This window comes from Ictidomys tridecemlineatus, chromosome 9 (assembly GCF_052094955.1).
Source record: "Ictidomys tridecemlineatus isolate mIctTri1 chromosome 9, mIctTri1.hap1, whole genome shotgun sequence".
Taxonomy (NCBI): domain Eukaryota; kingdom Metazoa; phylum Chordata; class Mammalia; order Rodentia; family Sciuridae; genus Ictidomys; species Ictidomys tridecemlineatus.
The window spans coordinates 52,801,684-52,816,000 of record NC_135485.1 but is presented as its reverse complement, the minus strand read 5'-3'; the positions used below and the strand labels follow the sequence as shown (position 1 = coordinate 52,816,000).

The 14,317-nt window shown below is 33.4% G+C and overlaps 1 protein-coding gene and 1 long non-coding RNA gene across 12 annotated transcripts in view; one reads left to right on the top strand and one right to left on the bottom strand.

Moving 5' to 3' along the window:
* Positions 1–14,317, top strand: part of LOC110598920 (uncharacterized) — a 379,394-nt gene that overhangs the window by 271,707 nt on the left and 93,370 nt on the right. The window lies entirely within an intron of this gene.
* On the bottom strand, positions 7,772–13,592 carry Fdcsp (follicular dendritic cell secreted protein). The gene is made up of 5 exons (XM_078021379.1): positions 13,438–13,592; positions 10,913–10,987; positions 10,446–10,478; positions 8,711–8,928; positions 7,772–7,859 (listed from the first exon to the last, which is right to left on the bottom strand). The coding sequence occupies exons 2-4, from the start codon at positions 10,970–10,972 to the stop codon at positions 8,755–8,757; spliced, it is 267 nt and encodes an 88-aa protein (XP_077877505.1). The 5' UTR covers positions 10,973–10,987; positions 13,438–13,592; the 3' UTR covers positions 7,772–7,859; positions 8,711–8,754.

Sequence of the window (14,317 nt, the reverse complement as noted above, 5' to 3'; positions counted from 1 at the left end):
GTAAAGGTATTCTATTCTATATGTGATTTCTCAGTGATTAAGTTAGGAATAATTTTAAGCTGAGTGTTTAATTATCAAATTTCCAAGTTCCAAAGATATTAAAACTGTAATAATGCTGCTTTAGTAGAAACATGTATTCATTTCAAGAACAGCTGGAAATGTAGGAATCCTTCCCCCACAACTAAGAGAAAAAGCATTTCTAAAGCAGGATTAGCCATCCACCTCCAACACCAATCTGGCTTTTGTAGGGTCTTTGCAAAACTTTGCAAAACATATATTATTTCAAGTAATGTTTGAGGCATAAGGGATAAGTTAGAAAAGCAAGCAAACATCCCTGTTCTTGCAATGTTCATTGTCAAATATTTACATGAATATTAATGACATTAGATATTCTTTGTACATTTTGATCTAAGGTAATCCACAAGCACTAAATAAAGTTTTGAGTGAACAAAGCTTGAGTTTTGAGATGAACTAAGCAAACTCCAAAATGGAGCTACCCAAATGTTCTAGTGTTTTATAAAGAAAATTTTAAAAAGGATAAGAACTCCCAGCTTTTACATCTCCCAGAACAAGACTCCAATACTAAGGATTTTTGAAAAAAAAAATCACCAGTCTTGGTCTTGTGACATATTCCTTTTAGGATGCAAAGCCTGCTCCCCCAAACTCTTTGGATTATGGGAAGAGAACTAGCAGGGCTTCCTTTTTGTTTAGGTCCTGATAATTAGTGTTTATAATCCTGATAACTAGTGATGTATAATCTATTTTCCCTTCTTTGAAGATATTCATATCCATGTAGTTTTATTTTTTTGTTTGATTTTATTTCTCTGCCACCTCAGTACCAGGATGATCTCAACACTCTATTGTGTTCTTAAAGTGAGATGTTTGAAGCAGTAGTTGCAATATAAATAACTAATATAGTTTTCTATGTTTAATTAGTAAGTCATCAGAACATTGGCAGAAACTCATAGAAATCCATATACTTCAGAAATCTTTGCTATATGTGAGTCATGGAAAAATAGTGTAAGTCTCTAAAAATGTTGTGAGCAATATAGCAAAATAGAATATCAAAATTTTGCTCTTCTGTAGCTGATTCCCTTAAATCAGCAATATACACAATATACAGTTCTAATTGTAAATAAGATGTTTTGGGGAATATAATGGCCACAATCTCTGCTTGCAGAGAACATTTAAAGAGATAGTGCTTTCTCCTGAACACTTACAGAGGTGACTGTTTTGAGGCTGGAAGAAGACATAGATGGCTTCTGGATCTATGCATATCATTATGACTTTAGCATCAGTGCATTCATAACTTCAGGCGTTAGTAATTTTTAGGATCCCAGGACTTATGGAGCCATTATAAAGACACAAATAAAAGGCAAGGGATAAACAAGAAAAAAATTCAATTTACATATACATTATCCAAGATGGTCTGAAAACTGTCTTAACTCTGCCCTATATTCATTCCAATAGGTCTTTCATTCCTCCAACATCAATCAAAATTGACAGCCAAGTCAATGAAGATCTTCATGTAGCCCACTTTAGAGTTAAGGCTTATATCCTCCTTTCAATCTTCTAGCAGCTTTTGGCATGGTGGTTAGTCTTCATTGCTTACAAAGTCTCCTTCACAAATCACTAGTGGCTCTTAACTCCTCTTTTAGTTCATTTTATTTTTCTCAGACTCTGAGTTGGGAAAACTTTCAAGGATTCTTTCTAAGTCCATCATCCCTCTACTTTTTTCTTCCTTAATCTTCATTATTTGTTCTGTGACTTAATCCATTCCTATTGACTTAAATACCATCAGCTTGCCGTCTACTTCAAAAGAACTTCAGGTCCAGGTCTCTAACAGCTACTTTAACATCTCCATTGGTATGTAAAATAGATACTCTGAACTTATCATGAACAAAATAAAATCTTTAATTTCCAAACACATTCCATTCCTAAACTAGTCTTCTACTAGTTTCTTTTCTGCTTTCTTAATAGTGCTACGATATTTCTAATGGCTCAGAAGAAAATCCCTTGACTAGACTTTTGTCTCTTTCCCCCAATAAACCATTAGAAGAGTTATAAGCCTTATAAACCATGAATTTGCCACTGTTTTCTAATCTTGCCTTTTTATTTCCCTAGTTCCAACCACTGGTGTCTCACACCTGGATCAACCCAGTACTTCCCTTTTTGGTCTATTTTTACTCTTAATCACTTTACAATAATTCTTCACACATTTATAAAAATTTTCTTTTTTGAACATATATATGATACGATTTTTTTTTTTGCTTAAAATATTTCAATGCCTTCCTATGGGACTTGGAATATATTCCAAACTCCTTACCAGGGACTATAAATTTCTTTGTGATTTTATCTTGATCCTTCTTACCTAATCTTGAGCTGCTTTTTTCTTTCACTATTTGCCAGCTTTGATGACCTTTCTTTTCCTTGAATGTGCCAAACTCTTTCCTGAACCAGGAACTTCCTATTTCTACTCGGTTCCTGGAATGTTCTTGCACTAGTTCTTCTCATTAATGTCCTTTTCATTATTTAGGTTTCAGGTAAAATCTTTCCTTTTTAGAGTAGCTTTCTTTGGCACTCTTAAAATAGTCACTTCTCCTTTGGCATTCCCTTATTTTATCTTTTATTTTCTTCATATCGCAATATGAACTTTTTGCTAATATATATTTACTTAGTTTTCTTTCTTCTTATAATAGAAACTAAGTTTTCCAAACCATTACAATATGTGTGGTGCATACTGGACACTAAAATATTGTTTGAACAAATTCCTGCCTTAGCCCACACTGTTGAGTCAGAATTTTGGGGGGGGGGGAAATGTCCCTGAAAAGCTACATAGTTAACAATTACCTGTATAGTTTTTGTGCAAGATGAACGTTTTTGAATCAGTTCTTTTTTCTGGATGAAGCTAGAAGCCGATAAAAAAGAGCTTCTACTGGGGGCAGGCATTTTAGCTATTTCCCCAGGAATTCTAATTTACTTTATAGATGTACTAGTGTTTGTGGTTAAGAGATGAAGTTTTCTGGAATCAATTTTTCTCTGAGAGCATTAGAACTGATCTTCCCTTGGCTGTTGGGGAAGCTGAACTTCAGCTGAACTCCCATCCAAAGTGACTTCAACTAGAATTCAGTGTGCCCCTCTGCTCTTATTTCATTTCCAAACTAAAGTCTTGCATTATGAAGGGGATCTAGAAACTGTCTTAAGCTGAATGGAGAACAGGACAATTATGTCAATGCCTTGCTCTTCACCCTGTTCTAATTGCTGTTAGTTGCCTCCAGCTGTCTTGTTTGACCCACTATATTTGGCCAGAAGTTTCAACTTGGCCTGGTCATGACTGAATTAACATAGAATTCTAGAGAAATACCACCTCTGGATATAGTTAGTAGCTGAAATTACTCATCAGGTGGTATTTGATCTCTATATCTGTATGAAAAATTAATAGAAATGTTAGAACTTACCAAGGAAAAGAAAGAGATTGAATTCCTTCCCTTTTGCTTCTCATAATGGAGACTATTTCTAAGGTTAAGAGAACTTTATCCATTTATTAGAAATAGTGTCTAAAGTATTTTATTCCCAACTTCAACTCTTTTTAAAAACTTTGTCCAATGAAGTTAAAAGTCATTAAAAATAAATATTGATGGCTGGAGGTGTAGCTAAGTGGTTGAGCACTTTTCTAGCATGCCTGGGACCCTGGATTCAGTACTCAGCACCCTAAAACAAACAATTTATTGAATACAGAGTTTATTTATTAAGTAAATATATATTGCTTGTCAACCTGTCAATAAAGTTCAGTTCAAAATCATCTGAGCATAATTTTCTAATTTAGGTAGGCAGAGCTAGTTTCCCCTCTGCCGCCTTTTCTTTATCTTTTGAAATTACATTGCAAATAATTTATTGGAACACTTATTACACTTACTGAAATTATATACATTTTATATACATATATACAAATTATATACATGAAATTATATACATATCCCTGTTAGATTGTCATACTATTAAAGGGGAAAAATAAATCTTTTTGTCCAAATCTTCAGATTTTAGCACGATGACTGACACAAAACCAATTTAAGAGACCCTTTGTATTTTCTAGTTCAGCATTTGTGGACTCAACCAAGCTTCAAATAAAAATACCTGGGAAAAAAGACTTCAGAAAGTTTCAAAGAGCAAAACTTGAACTTGCCTACTTCTTAGCACTACACTGAGTCAATGTGAAGGGGTTGCACAGATTCTCAGTCCCTCTCCAGTTCTTGTTATTAGAGCATCTCACCATCTCCTTCATTTACTGCAAATTAGGCCTGTGATGCCTGGCTGTTCTGAACATGTGCAGACTTTCCCCCTATCATTATTCTGTAAAAATTATAGTGTGACAACTGTTTACATAGTATTTATATTGTATAAGATATCAGTAATCTTGCGATGCTTTAATGTATATGGAAGGGTGTGCATAGGTTATATGCAAATACTATATCACTTTTATATAAGAGTTTTGAGCATAGATGGATTTTTGGTATCTCTGGTGGTCTGTTATGTTGTCTGTAGCTACTCTGGGAGTGACTATTCAGTTTTTTAATGAATATGAAAGATGATATGGAGGACATGTGGGTTCTTCCTTCAGGGTACTAACCAAACAGTATAACTATATTTTTCTTTTCCCATGAAGGCCTCTTTCAATTATTAATATAAAAACTCTACATGAAATGATACCTAGTATCTCTGTAGAAACATTATAAAATAATTTAGTTCAGGGATACACTAATTTTATCAACTGTTTTAGATGATGTGGGAATTATTCTATGGTCATTTAGTTTGGGAAACTTAAATGACTCTTTAAGGTATTTTTCCAAAATGTTACTATATTTATGTAGACCAAAACTCTTCAAAAGAAATACTTTGAGGATGAATATTTGGGAGCCATCTGTGAGAGCAGTATTCCAAAAAGCATATTTTGGGAAACAGTGCTTTAGTGGGCCTATACCCATTAGCCAACATTGAATTATAAAAGAAAATGGAGGTTTGATTGGCAGCTTTATTGGGAAATTATCTTACCAATACAATAATCAAAGATGTCTGAAACATGAAAGATGTGGCCCCAATTCACTGAAGGAATAGCTGGTTAATTTTAATAGAGTATATTTGCTTCACAAATCCAGTAGTTAAAAGTAAACGACAAGGTTCTTTTCTTTCCAAGAAAGTTAGAGTGACATAATATGAGATGAGATAAAAATAAAAAGTCTAATCTGCAACTTAAAGATATTCAGCAAAGATTTTTAAGGAAAAAAAAAAACAGGGAAGAGAACAAATTGCTTGCAAAGTTGGTCCTCCCATGGTTCAGAGTAGTCAGCATTCGTTTTGGGCCCCAGAGGGCTCTGATTGCCCACATCTCTGGGCTCTCGGTTTTATTTTCTCTAGCCTGCCTTTCTCTGGTCATCCAGTAAAAAACTTTTAACCCATTAGCTGAAAGGCTGGAAAACAAACCCTATAAAATTAATGTACTGTATTATGTCGAGGACTGTTTGGTCCTCTTGCTGTCTCTTTCATAATTTTAACTGGGATCACTGACTTTAGCGTCAAGGAATCATTATTCAAATATTTGATGAACCTGTAAACTCCTGAAAATGACGAAGAGAGACAGTGGTTTTCCTACTAAGTCATGCCTCGTGGCTTATTAGACTAGCCTTGGTTTTTAGCCAGTTTATGCAGGAATGATGGCAGAATTTCCATCCTTGATGCTAAAGGTCTCACCTGCGAACAATTTAATCTTGTGGTGGAAAACGGTAACCTTTGTTCAAAGAGAATTGTCAAATTTCCTGATAATTAACTCATGGAGTCAAAGGCAGCCATTGTAACACAAACAAAGGCTTATTATGCAAGTAGAATATTGCTGGGTGACTTTTGCCATTACTGCAGGACAGTTTATTTTCATCATCACGTGCTATCTTTTCCTTGTTCAGGGTTTTACTTTTCAAGGGTTCATCATGAGATTTGTGGGAACTCATGACCAGGAACATTATTCCTCTGTAAAGTTCACAAAAGTTTGCTATGTGTATTTATCTGCATGGAAGAAGATAAATACTTGTCAAACTGAAAACATCTGAGCCTGGTTTTCTCAGAGTTGACAAAAATGTTAAGACATATGCATACGTATTATTATAATGCTTGTATTGTCTTGGGACAAAGAATTTTATTCATGACTTGATATTTTATGTGTCTTACAATTTCTACAGCCAAGTATGTGTAGCCATAAAATTACCCAATTGGTGGTGCCAATGTTATAATTGTGTAGAATAGAATTGTAAACATTTGAATATTAATTTTAAGATACTTTCCTTGAAATAAGGAAACTTTTACTCACTTATGTGTTGATATATGTCAGAGATATGAAAAACTTTCTTTTTTGAAAATTAGAGATTTGAAGATTTATTAATATTCCATCAAACATTCACTGAATACCTTTAACTTTGCTAAGTACTAGGGAGTAGTGCCAACTATTGGGCAATAGTTATATTGTTGTAATATTCCAGAAACTTACAAAGGATACAAAAATGTAAATTAATTATTTTATTTAAAGATAAGTAAGATTCACAAAGAGTAGAAAAAAAAATACCAGATAAAATACCAGGGGAGAAGGTCAAAATGAGGTGATTCTATTTGGAGAGATAAGAGAGTTTGTCAGAGAAGATAACATTTGATTGAGTGGTGAAAGGTAACTTTGAGGGCTGGGGTGTAGGTCAGTGGTAAAGTGCCTGCCTAGCATGTGCAGGGTCCTGGGTTTGATCTCCAGCACCAAAAAAAAAAAACTTGGATCTCAATAGTCAACAGAGGAATGGGCCCTTCACCAGGAGAAAGCACCATAAGCAGAGGCATAACTATGTGGGCCATAACTATGTCCCTATGGGTCATAGGGATGATAATGTCCTGGCATGTCTGTACTGGGGACAGAAGAGGATCTGGAATGAAGGCAGAGGAGTTTGAAAATAAGCTCAAGGTTAGTATGGTGAACACCTTGATTGCCATGCAGAGGAAACAGGTCTATATTGCAGGGGGAAAACCCTTCTAGGGCAATTGCAAAACATTAGAAATAAAGTTCAACTTTTTTCCCCTCCCCATAAAAAGGGAAAAAATACCTAACTAGTAGTTTGAAATTGCCATCTCAGAGTGCTAGAATCAGAATTCATCAGAGTGCTGCTGAAACTAAGGCATGGCAGTTGGATAGACCTGGTTTTGCATTTTTTTCCTGCTATATGCTATGTCTCTGACCATACCATATAGATCCATAGGGCTACCATGGTCTTCAATTTTCTCATAAATTAAATACTATTTCTTTAAAGAGCTTACGTGAAGATTTGGTGATATAACTTAACAAAGCACTTTGCAACCCGTAAGCATGATATAAATGCTATTTTAAGGATCTTGTCCATTATCTGTTTCTTGAAGTTAAAGATAGTTCTTCTTCGTTTATAATATCCTTTACGAACAGATCAGGCTTAATACACCACGTAGAGTACAGACCTAATTATTCAAATGTTTTTGAATTAAATTCAATAAACCTCAGGCTCATGTCAATACAGTGCAACTATCAAACATAAGGTGCTAAATAGACTTTCATTTAGACTATTTCCAGGGCTGATTGATTTTAGTCAAGTGATCAAGATATATTTATTTAAATCTGTTAAATTTTATAGTTTATGTTTTTAATACACATTTAGAAATTAAGAAGCCAGGATCTTCTCTTTTATGTTAACTAAAGAAAACCACTGACCAGAGAATATTATGTGCTACTACATTACATTTATTTTTCTGTTATAACAGGAATATAGATTCTTCAAGGAAGTGGCTCATATTCCATTTTACAGTACCTGTAATAAATGACAAACATATGCTTATTAATCCCAGTGGGTTATTTTCTAGGGGACTTGTAAGCTTTTTGCATTTTAATTACAAATAGTGGCCTGAAAGTATAGGTAGTTCAGAAAACCAGGGAGCTTTCTGATCAAGAAGAATGAGTATATGCAGGAAAAAAAGTCAGAACTTTTAATAGCATGTATCAGCTGAAAGTTGTTTCCTAAAACAGTCCTTCCTATGGGTTCTAATGTAAACTTCAGTACAGTAAAGTTCAGCTCTCTCAATTCATCCAGTATTTGACAGGCCATCTGCTTTGTTTTTGGTAGGCTGAAATGATGGTCTTCTGTTACAGATGCAACACTCAGCCTTTAGGATTTTATTATAATGCCACACTCAAAGGATAGGACTAGGGTTTTAGTATTAGAAAAGATACATAATTTTCTAAGGAATGAGAAACACTGTCTACCCAGACAATTCTAAGGTAGATCATGAATGCATCTATTATGATCTATACCGGATTAGAGTTTTTCTTTTTTTACCCCTCTGATTCAGTTCAAGGTATACAGTTGTTGATCATCATAGAAAATGTTAAAAAAATTAAAGATATTTAATTAAGAAAGGGCTTGTTTCTATTACATCACAGTGAATGAGGAATTTAAACTGGTATGCCGTTTAGATCATGGAGACACATGGACCTCTGAAAGGGAATGCCAACAATTCCTACCAGAAGAAAACATTGAAAGAATGGGAACTTAATGGGACTTACTGGCACTCTTGTATCATTTTTTTTTCATGGAATAATGTATTGTTATCCATAAACAACAAATAACGACAATAGCGAAATGTTTGTGATATGCATACTTACCACTTATTTCATCTTAAGTTGCACTGTGAAGACTTTTCTCTCATTTAATTTCTATTAGGAGGAGGGGTAGACAGAGGGTCAGACAGAGGTATCGGGACAGGAAATAAACAATATCTAGGCCATGGATATGCTTGATTTGGGAATGAAGGATATGTGCCAAATGGATATTCATAAGGGGGCTCATAAAACTGCACAGATAATTCATCGCTATCACTGACCTGTTGAAAGAAAGAAAAAGGCTTGTTTTACTCTTTCAAAGAGAAGAAATAGAATGGCTCTTTAGCATGTGGGTCTTCATTCTTAAAAAAATAATTTAAAATGTCTAAAGATCATTTACCTCTTCTATTTGTACTATGAATAGGGATTTGATTAATTTGCGTTATTTTAGAAAATTATTGAGATAACCATGTTTCTACATCTTTATATTTCAAATAAACTCTTTTTATAATCTCTTTTACATCTCTAAGGTCAAGATGAGAAGGTATTGACATGCCTTACTTTTTCTCTCTTTGTCTTCATATCATACTAGATTTTTACCCAAAACGTATTAAAAATGATCTCTCTTTCTGTGTTTCACTTCTTTGCCCCCACCCCTCTCTCCATATCTGTCCATATCCATACCAATTTCTGTATTCTTAACACTTTGTTGATAATTTTTACCTTAAAAACATGCTTTTTAGGTAACAGGATTTCCACAAATTTAAACAAGTCTCCAAATAAGACTCTCTTCAAATTCTATTAAACATTTTTTTTAAACTGTTTAGACTAAAACAATCTTTCAGTGAGTTTGCCACTAGTAGGATCACCAAAGTTGGTCCACTGCTGCAGGTGAGATTTGAAGGGTCCTCAAAGGCCCCATGTTAGAGGTTTAGTCCTCAACTTGATGCTGTTAGAAGTTGGTAGAAACTTTTAAGAGGTGGAACCTAGTGGAAGGCTTTAGGTAATTGGGGAGTGGCTCTTGAAGGAGTCTGTGCCAGTCTCTTCCTTGCTCTCTTCGGTACTTGGTCCCCATAAAGTGAACAGGCTTTCTTTGTCACATGTCTCATCCCAATGTATTGTGCCACCTATAGGCTCAAAGCAATGAGACCTATCTGTCATGGATTGAAAGCTCCAAAACCTTGAGCCAAAATAAATATTTCCTCTTTTTAAGTCAATTTATCTCAGGTATTTGCTATAGTAACAGAAAGCTGACAACACATCCATATGTACTAATTCTCATTTTAATTTTTTAAACCCTTTTCTGGAATGAGCATTGTAGAACTAAAGCAGAGGGGAAGCATGGACAGTCATTTGTCTTTTTTTTTTAAAAAAAAAATATATATATTTTAGGTGTAGATGGACACAACACAATGCCTTTATTTTTATATGGTGCTGAGGATTGAACCCGGGTCCCGCCCATGCTAAGGGGGCGCTCTACCACTGAGCCACAATCCCAGCCCCAGTCATATGTCTTTATTAGGGTAGATAATTTGAGTAAAATACAAACCAGCTCATCACAGAGTGAGTGATGTTTCAATATGGATATCACTGGTGAATGGGATGTGAAGACATTTCTCCTTGCAAAAGCAGAGATAAAATCCCTGAAGTGTCTAAACCTCTGTCTAGTGCTAATACCCAAAAGTATTTAAGAATCTCAGTAAAGTTTTGGAGGTTTGAATATATGAATACCTTTAGCTAAAGTTATAACTATTTCACACAGAAAGCCTATAGGTAAAGAAGAGGAAAATTGACTTACACTTCGTTTTTCTCGTTCCTGGTCTTGAGGAACCTAAAATTCAAACAGTGAAATTAATTCAACTCATGCTGATGAAAACACACACACAAGACTTTACACCTACTTAAGAGAGAAATAATTTGAGTTTGTACTAGTACTGTTATATAAAGTCCATTTACCAAAAAAAAAAAAAAAAAAAAAAACAAAAAACAAAACAAAACTTAGAATTTTTTTGTTCAGAAAATATTGTGAAAACTAAAATGTTAATACATATTTTAAATAGCTCAAATTTACCACTTTATGAAGATTTTATTGAGTTATGCACTGAATAGTATATGATTGATAATGTTTTCTGTAATACAATGATAAATGTGTACATTTTATATGTCTTTATAAAGTATAGTACATTATATGGAGAAAAAAACAACTAATTCATGAATTAGAATAAAAAGTACATAAATATTCTAGAATGCAGAAGTGATATTTACCGGGACACCAACAGCTATTGCCACGATGGCGGTGATGAGAATGAGAATGAGAGCTTTCATCTTATTCAGAAATATCTTGGAGGTCAGAAAAAATATTAAATGTTAACACAAATGCATAAGATACAGATCTAGTACAGACGAATAATTTTTTTAGATAAAATTGAATACTCTTTGCAGTTTGACAATTACATTACATTAATTCTTTTAAAAATTAAAAACATTATTTAAGAATAATACTTCTCTGTAATTGCTTAACAAAATTTCTGGAATGAAATAATGCTTTTGTTTACTCAAAAAGCTTTATGGTGGGGGTAAGCAGTTATTTAGTTATCCTAGGAAGTTGAAAACAACATTTTATATAAAATAATGTCCATGAAATTAATTTAGGTGACAGAATAATTTGTATCAATTTTAGGCAATGCTCTTAAATCAATGCTGTTCAGAAGTATCTTTCCCTTGGGATGGGGTGGTAACTCAGTCGTAGAGTGCTTGCCTAGCACATGTGAGGCACTGGGTTTGATCCTCACCACCACATAAAAGTAAATAAGTAAGATAAAGGTATTGTGTGTTCATCAATAACTACAAAAATTTTTTTTATAAAAGGAACTATCTTTGCCTAAAGGGCAAAGCACTTTTCTCTATTTTCATTTTCATTTAGAATTCTTATTCTATTGCACACATTATTATAATGCATCAGTTATAGCATTAATAAGCATTTGAGAAAACTGAGGTAAATAAAACTTTAATAATTATACTTTAATAATTACATCATGTAATAAACATTAAAAGATAAAACATATTTTATTTTAAAATTTTTGTCACTAATACAATAAATATTTGTATATTACTTGTTTTGGAATATAATGGGCACTTTTCTTTGTGGGATGTTATCATTAGTGACTGATGCTCTGCTTTGGTGTGTATGTAGTAGAACATATAGGAGGAGAATATATAGGAGGTTTGGGGAAGGCAATAAAAGTGGAAAGGGGGTTGCCTAGAGATGCTCCTGAAGTTGGTCATTTATTTATTTACAAAGCATTTATTCATAAACGATTATGATACATTATTCTAGACTTGGGTATATAGAGTATTTGAAAAATTCTCTGTTTTGTAGACATTATTTAATACAGTTATTGGTCAGTATATTATAAAATTTTCCAAAGAATATAGAAACTAATATTTTACATTGAGAAAATGTTCATTTCTCATGTCATTCTCATTATTTTGGGGTGGCTTTGAGATGATTAATGGAGATTCTAGGAAGATTTCATTATTTCTCAATATTTCATATATAGGTGTGTGCACATATATACACACACACATATATATATGAGAAAGAAGGATAAAATATAAAAGAAAAAGTAGCAAAGTTTTGAATTCTTTTTTGATTATAGAAATCAAAATCTTAAGTAGAATTAAAAATATCATTATGTAAGTATTTTTACAAAGTAAGACTTTAAAATTCTTTCTAAATTTAGCTTTCTATAGGCATATTGAAAATTAACAGTAAAATAGAAAATTAACAGTAAAAATCACACACACACACTCTCACAGATACATCCACACACATATCCTATTTTCTATGTGCAAAGTGCTAGGCACTATCAAGGCTATATGATAAAGCATGATTTCTTTAACAGGAAACTAGAAGAAAAGACATATAAATACTTTTAAAATGTACAGAAAAGTGTCATGTATGTTATACACAGAAATTACAAAACATTGAGAGCACACAGAAGAGGGAAGAGGCAGATTAGAAGAAATAGTTTTGGAGAAAACAGAATTCAAGAGGGTCCATTACAATATAATGATTTTTAATTGAATTCAAGAACTATTCAAAACCATGTTAAGCAAATAAACAACAGCACAGACATTTTCAGATTGTGTCTTTTGGTCAGGACATAGCATAATTATCAGCAAGCTCCTTGTGTTTTTCTACTTCTCAAGCCACAGCAGTATATTGCTGTGTGCAAGAGAATGAATGATGCTCTGTATAAATCAGATCCATTGTCCTGAGGCATCAATTGCATGCCAGTCTTAGGAGGAAAATTATGTTGAAATAAAAATAGAATGGAGTACAAATATTGTATACATTTTAAAGATAAAACAGGAAGTTACAAATAAATCAGTAATTGTTCATACATAATCCGTAGGAGTGTGTATTCTTCTTTGCTGACTTGAAGTCCATAAAATTTTAAACGATGACCTTGAGGCTCTGTAAACCTCAATCTCCACCCTGCCCTGCCGCCAAACATTAGCACCCACTCCTGCAAAGATTCATTTATGGTCACTCTAAAATATGAATCTACTGTAGCAGAATGCAATTTTAAAAAAGTTTTGCAAGCAAATACTCAAAAAATTTTTGTCTAATTACTAAGTTTACAAATTTAAGCAACCATTACATGATAGTTTCAATAATTTAACAGCTTTTAGAAATATATCTATATATCTGTATATATGTGTATATATATCTATGGAAGATATAGATAATCTTAGTTTACAATGATACTGAAAACATTTCTTACCTCAGACTTGTCACTCAGTTTCTTCTCTCTGGTGCTGTTATGAGGAATGCTAAGTTATTGGTACTGGAGTATTCTAGCTATTTTATACACTGAGAAATTTAATAAAATAGAGATCTGTGGCTTGAAGGCCACTCCCCTGGGATCAGTTATTGCTCAGTTGAATCATCCACTATTGCGACGTGTTGAAGTTGGGGAATAACTGACATTTGCAGTTTCGTGGAAACTAGCTGAGTAACTATGAAATACATCCTTTTGTGGTTTTATTTTCATATTTTATATATCTTGTATATTTGAAGCATATCACTGCACGAACACAGTGATATATATATAAAATGTTATTTCATCCTCAAAACTCAGTTTCTTCTCTCTGGTGCTGTTATGAGGAATGCTAAGTTATTGGTACTGGAGTATTGCAGCTATTTTATACACTGAGAAATTTAATAAAATTAAATTTCTTAAATTAGCTTTCTATAAGCATAATTATCAAATAATTCCATTGTACAGATAAAGATACTGAGAAGTTGAGGATATTAGTAGTTGGTTTAAGGAAGTATAACTAGTGTACTGATGTAGACTATCGAAGACCAGCAATTTGCTTCTCAATTCCACACTCTTACCCAGGGCATCATCCTGTCACTGAAGAGGTTAGAAAATCCGCACAAACCCTGAAAAAACATTAGAATTTCCTTACCTATAAATTAACATCTAACCATATCTCAGTGACTTAAAGAGAACCAATTTCATCAGTAACCTAATTTAATGACTCTAGTATTATATATTGGTTTTCATTTGAACTACTCTGGGATCAGAGTTGATTTCTCCTGGGCTAGGGATGACAGGTGTGTGTGTGTGTGTGTGTGTGTGTGTGTGTGTGTATGTA

Excerpts from the sequence above, each read along its gene's own strand:
- Fdcsp (XM_078021379.1), bottom strand. The coding sequence starts at position 10,972 with ATGAAAGCTCTCATTCTCATTCTCATCACCGCCATCGTGGCAATAGCT. Across the intron at positions 10,479-10,912 it reads CAATAGCTGTTGGTGTCCCG|GTTCCTCAAGACCAGGAACG; the intron begins GTAAATATCACT and ends TTTGAATTTTAG. Across the intron at positions 8,929-10,445 it reads AGGAACGAGAAAAACGAAGT|GTCAGTGATAGCGATGAATT; the intron begins GTAAGTCAATTT and ends TTCTTTCAACAG.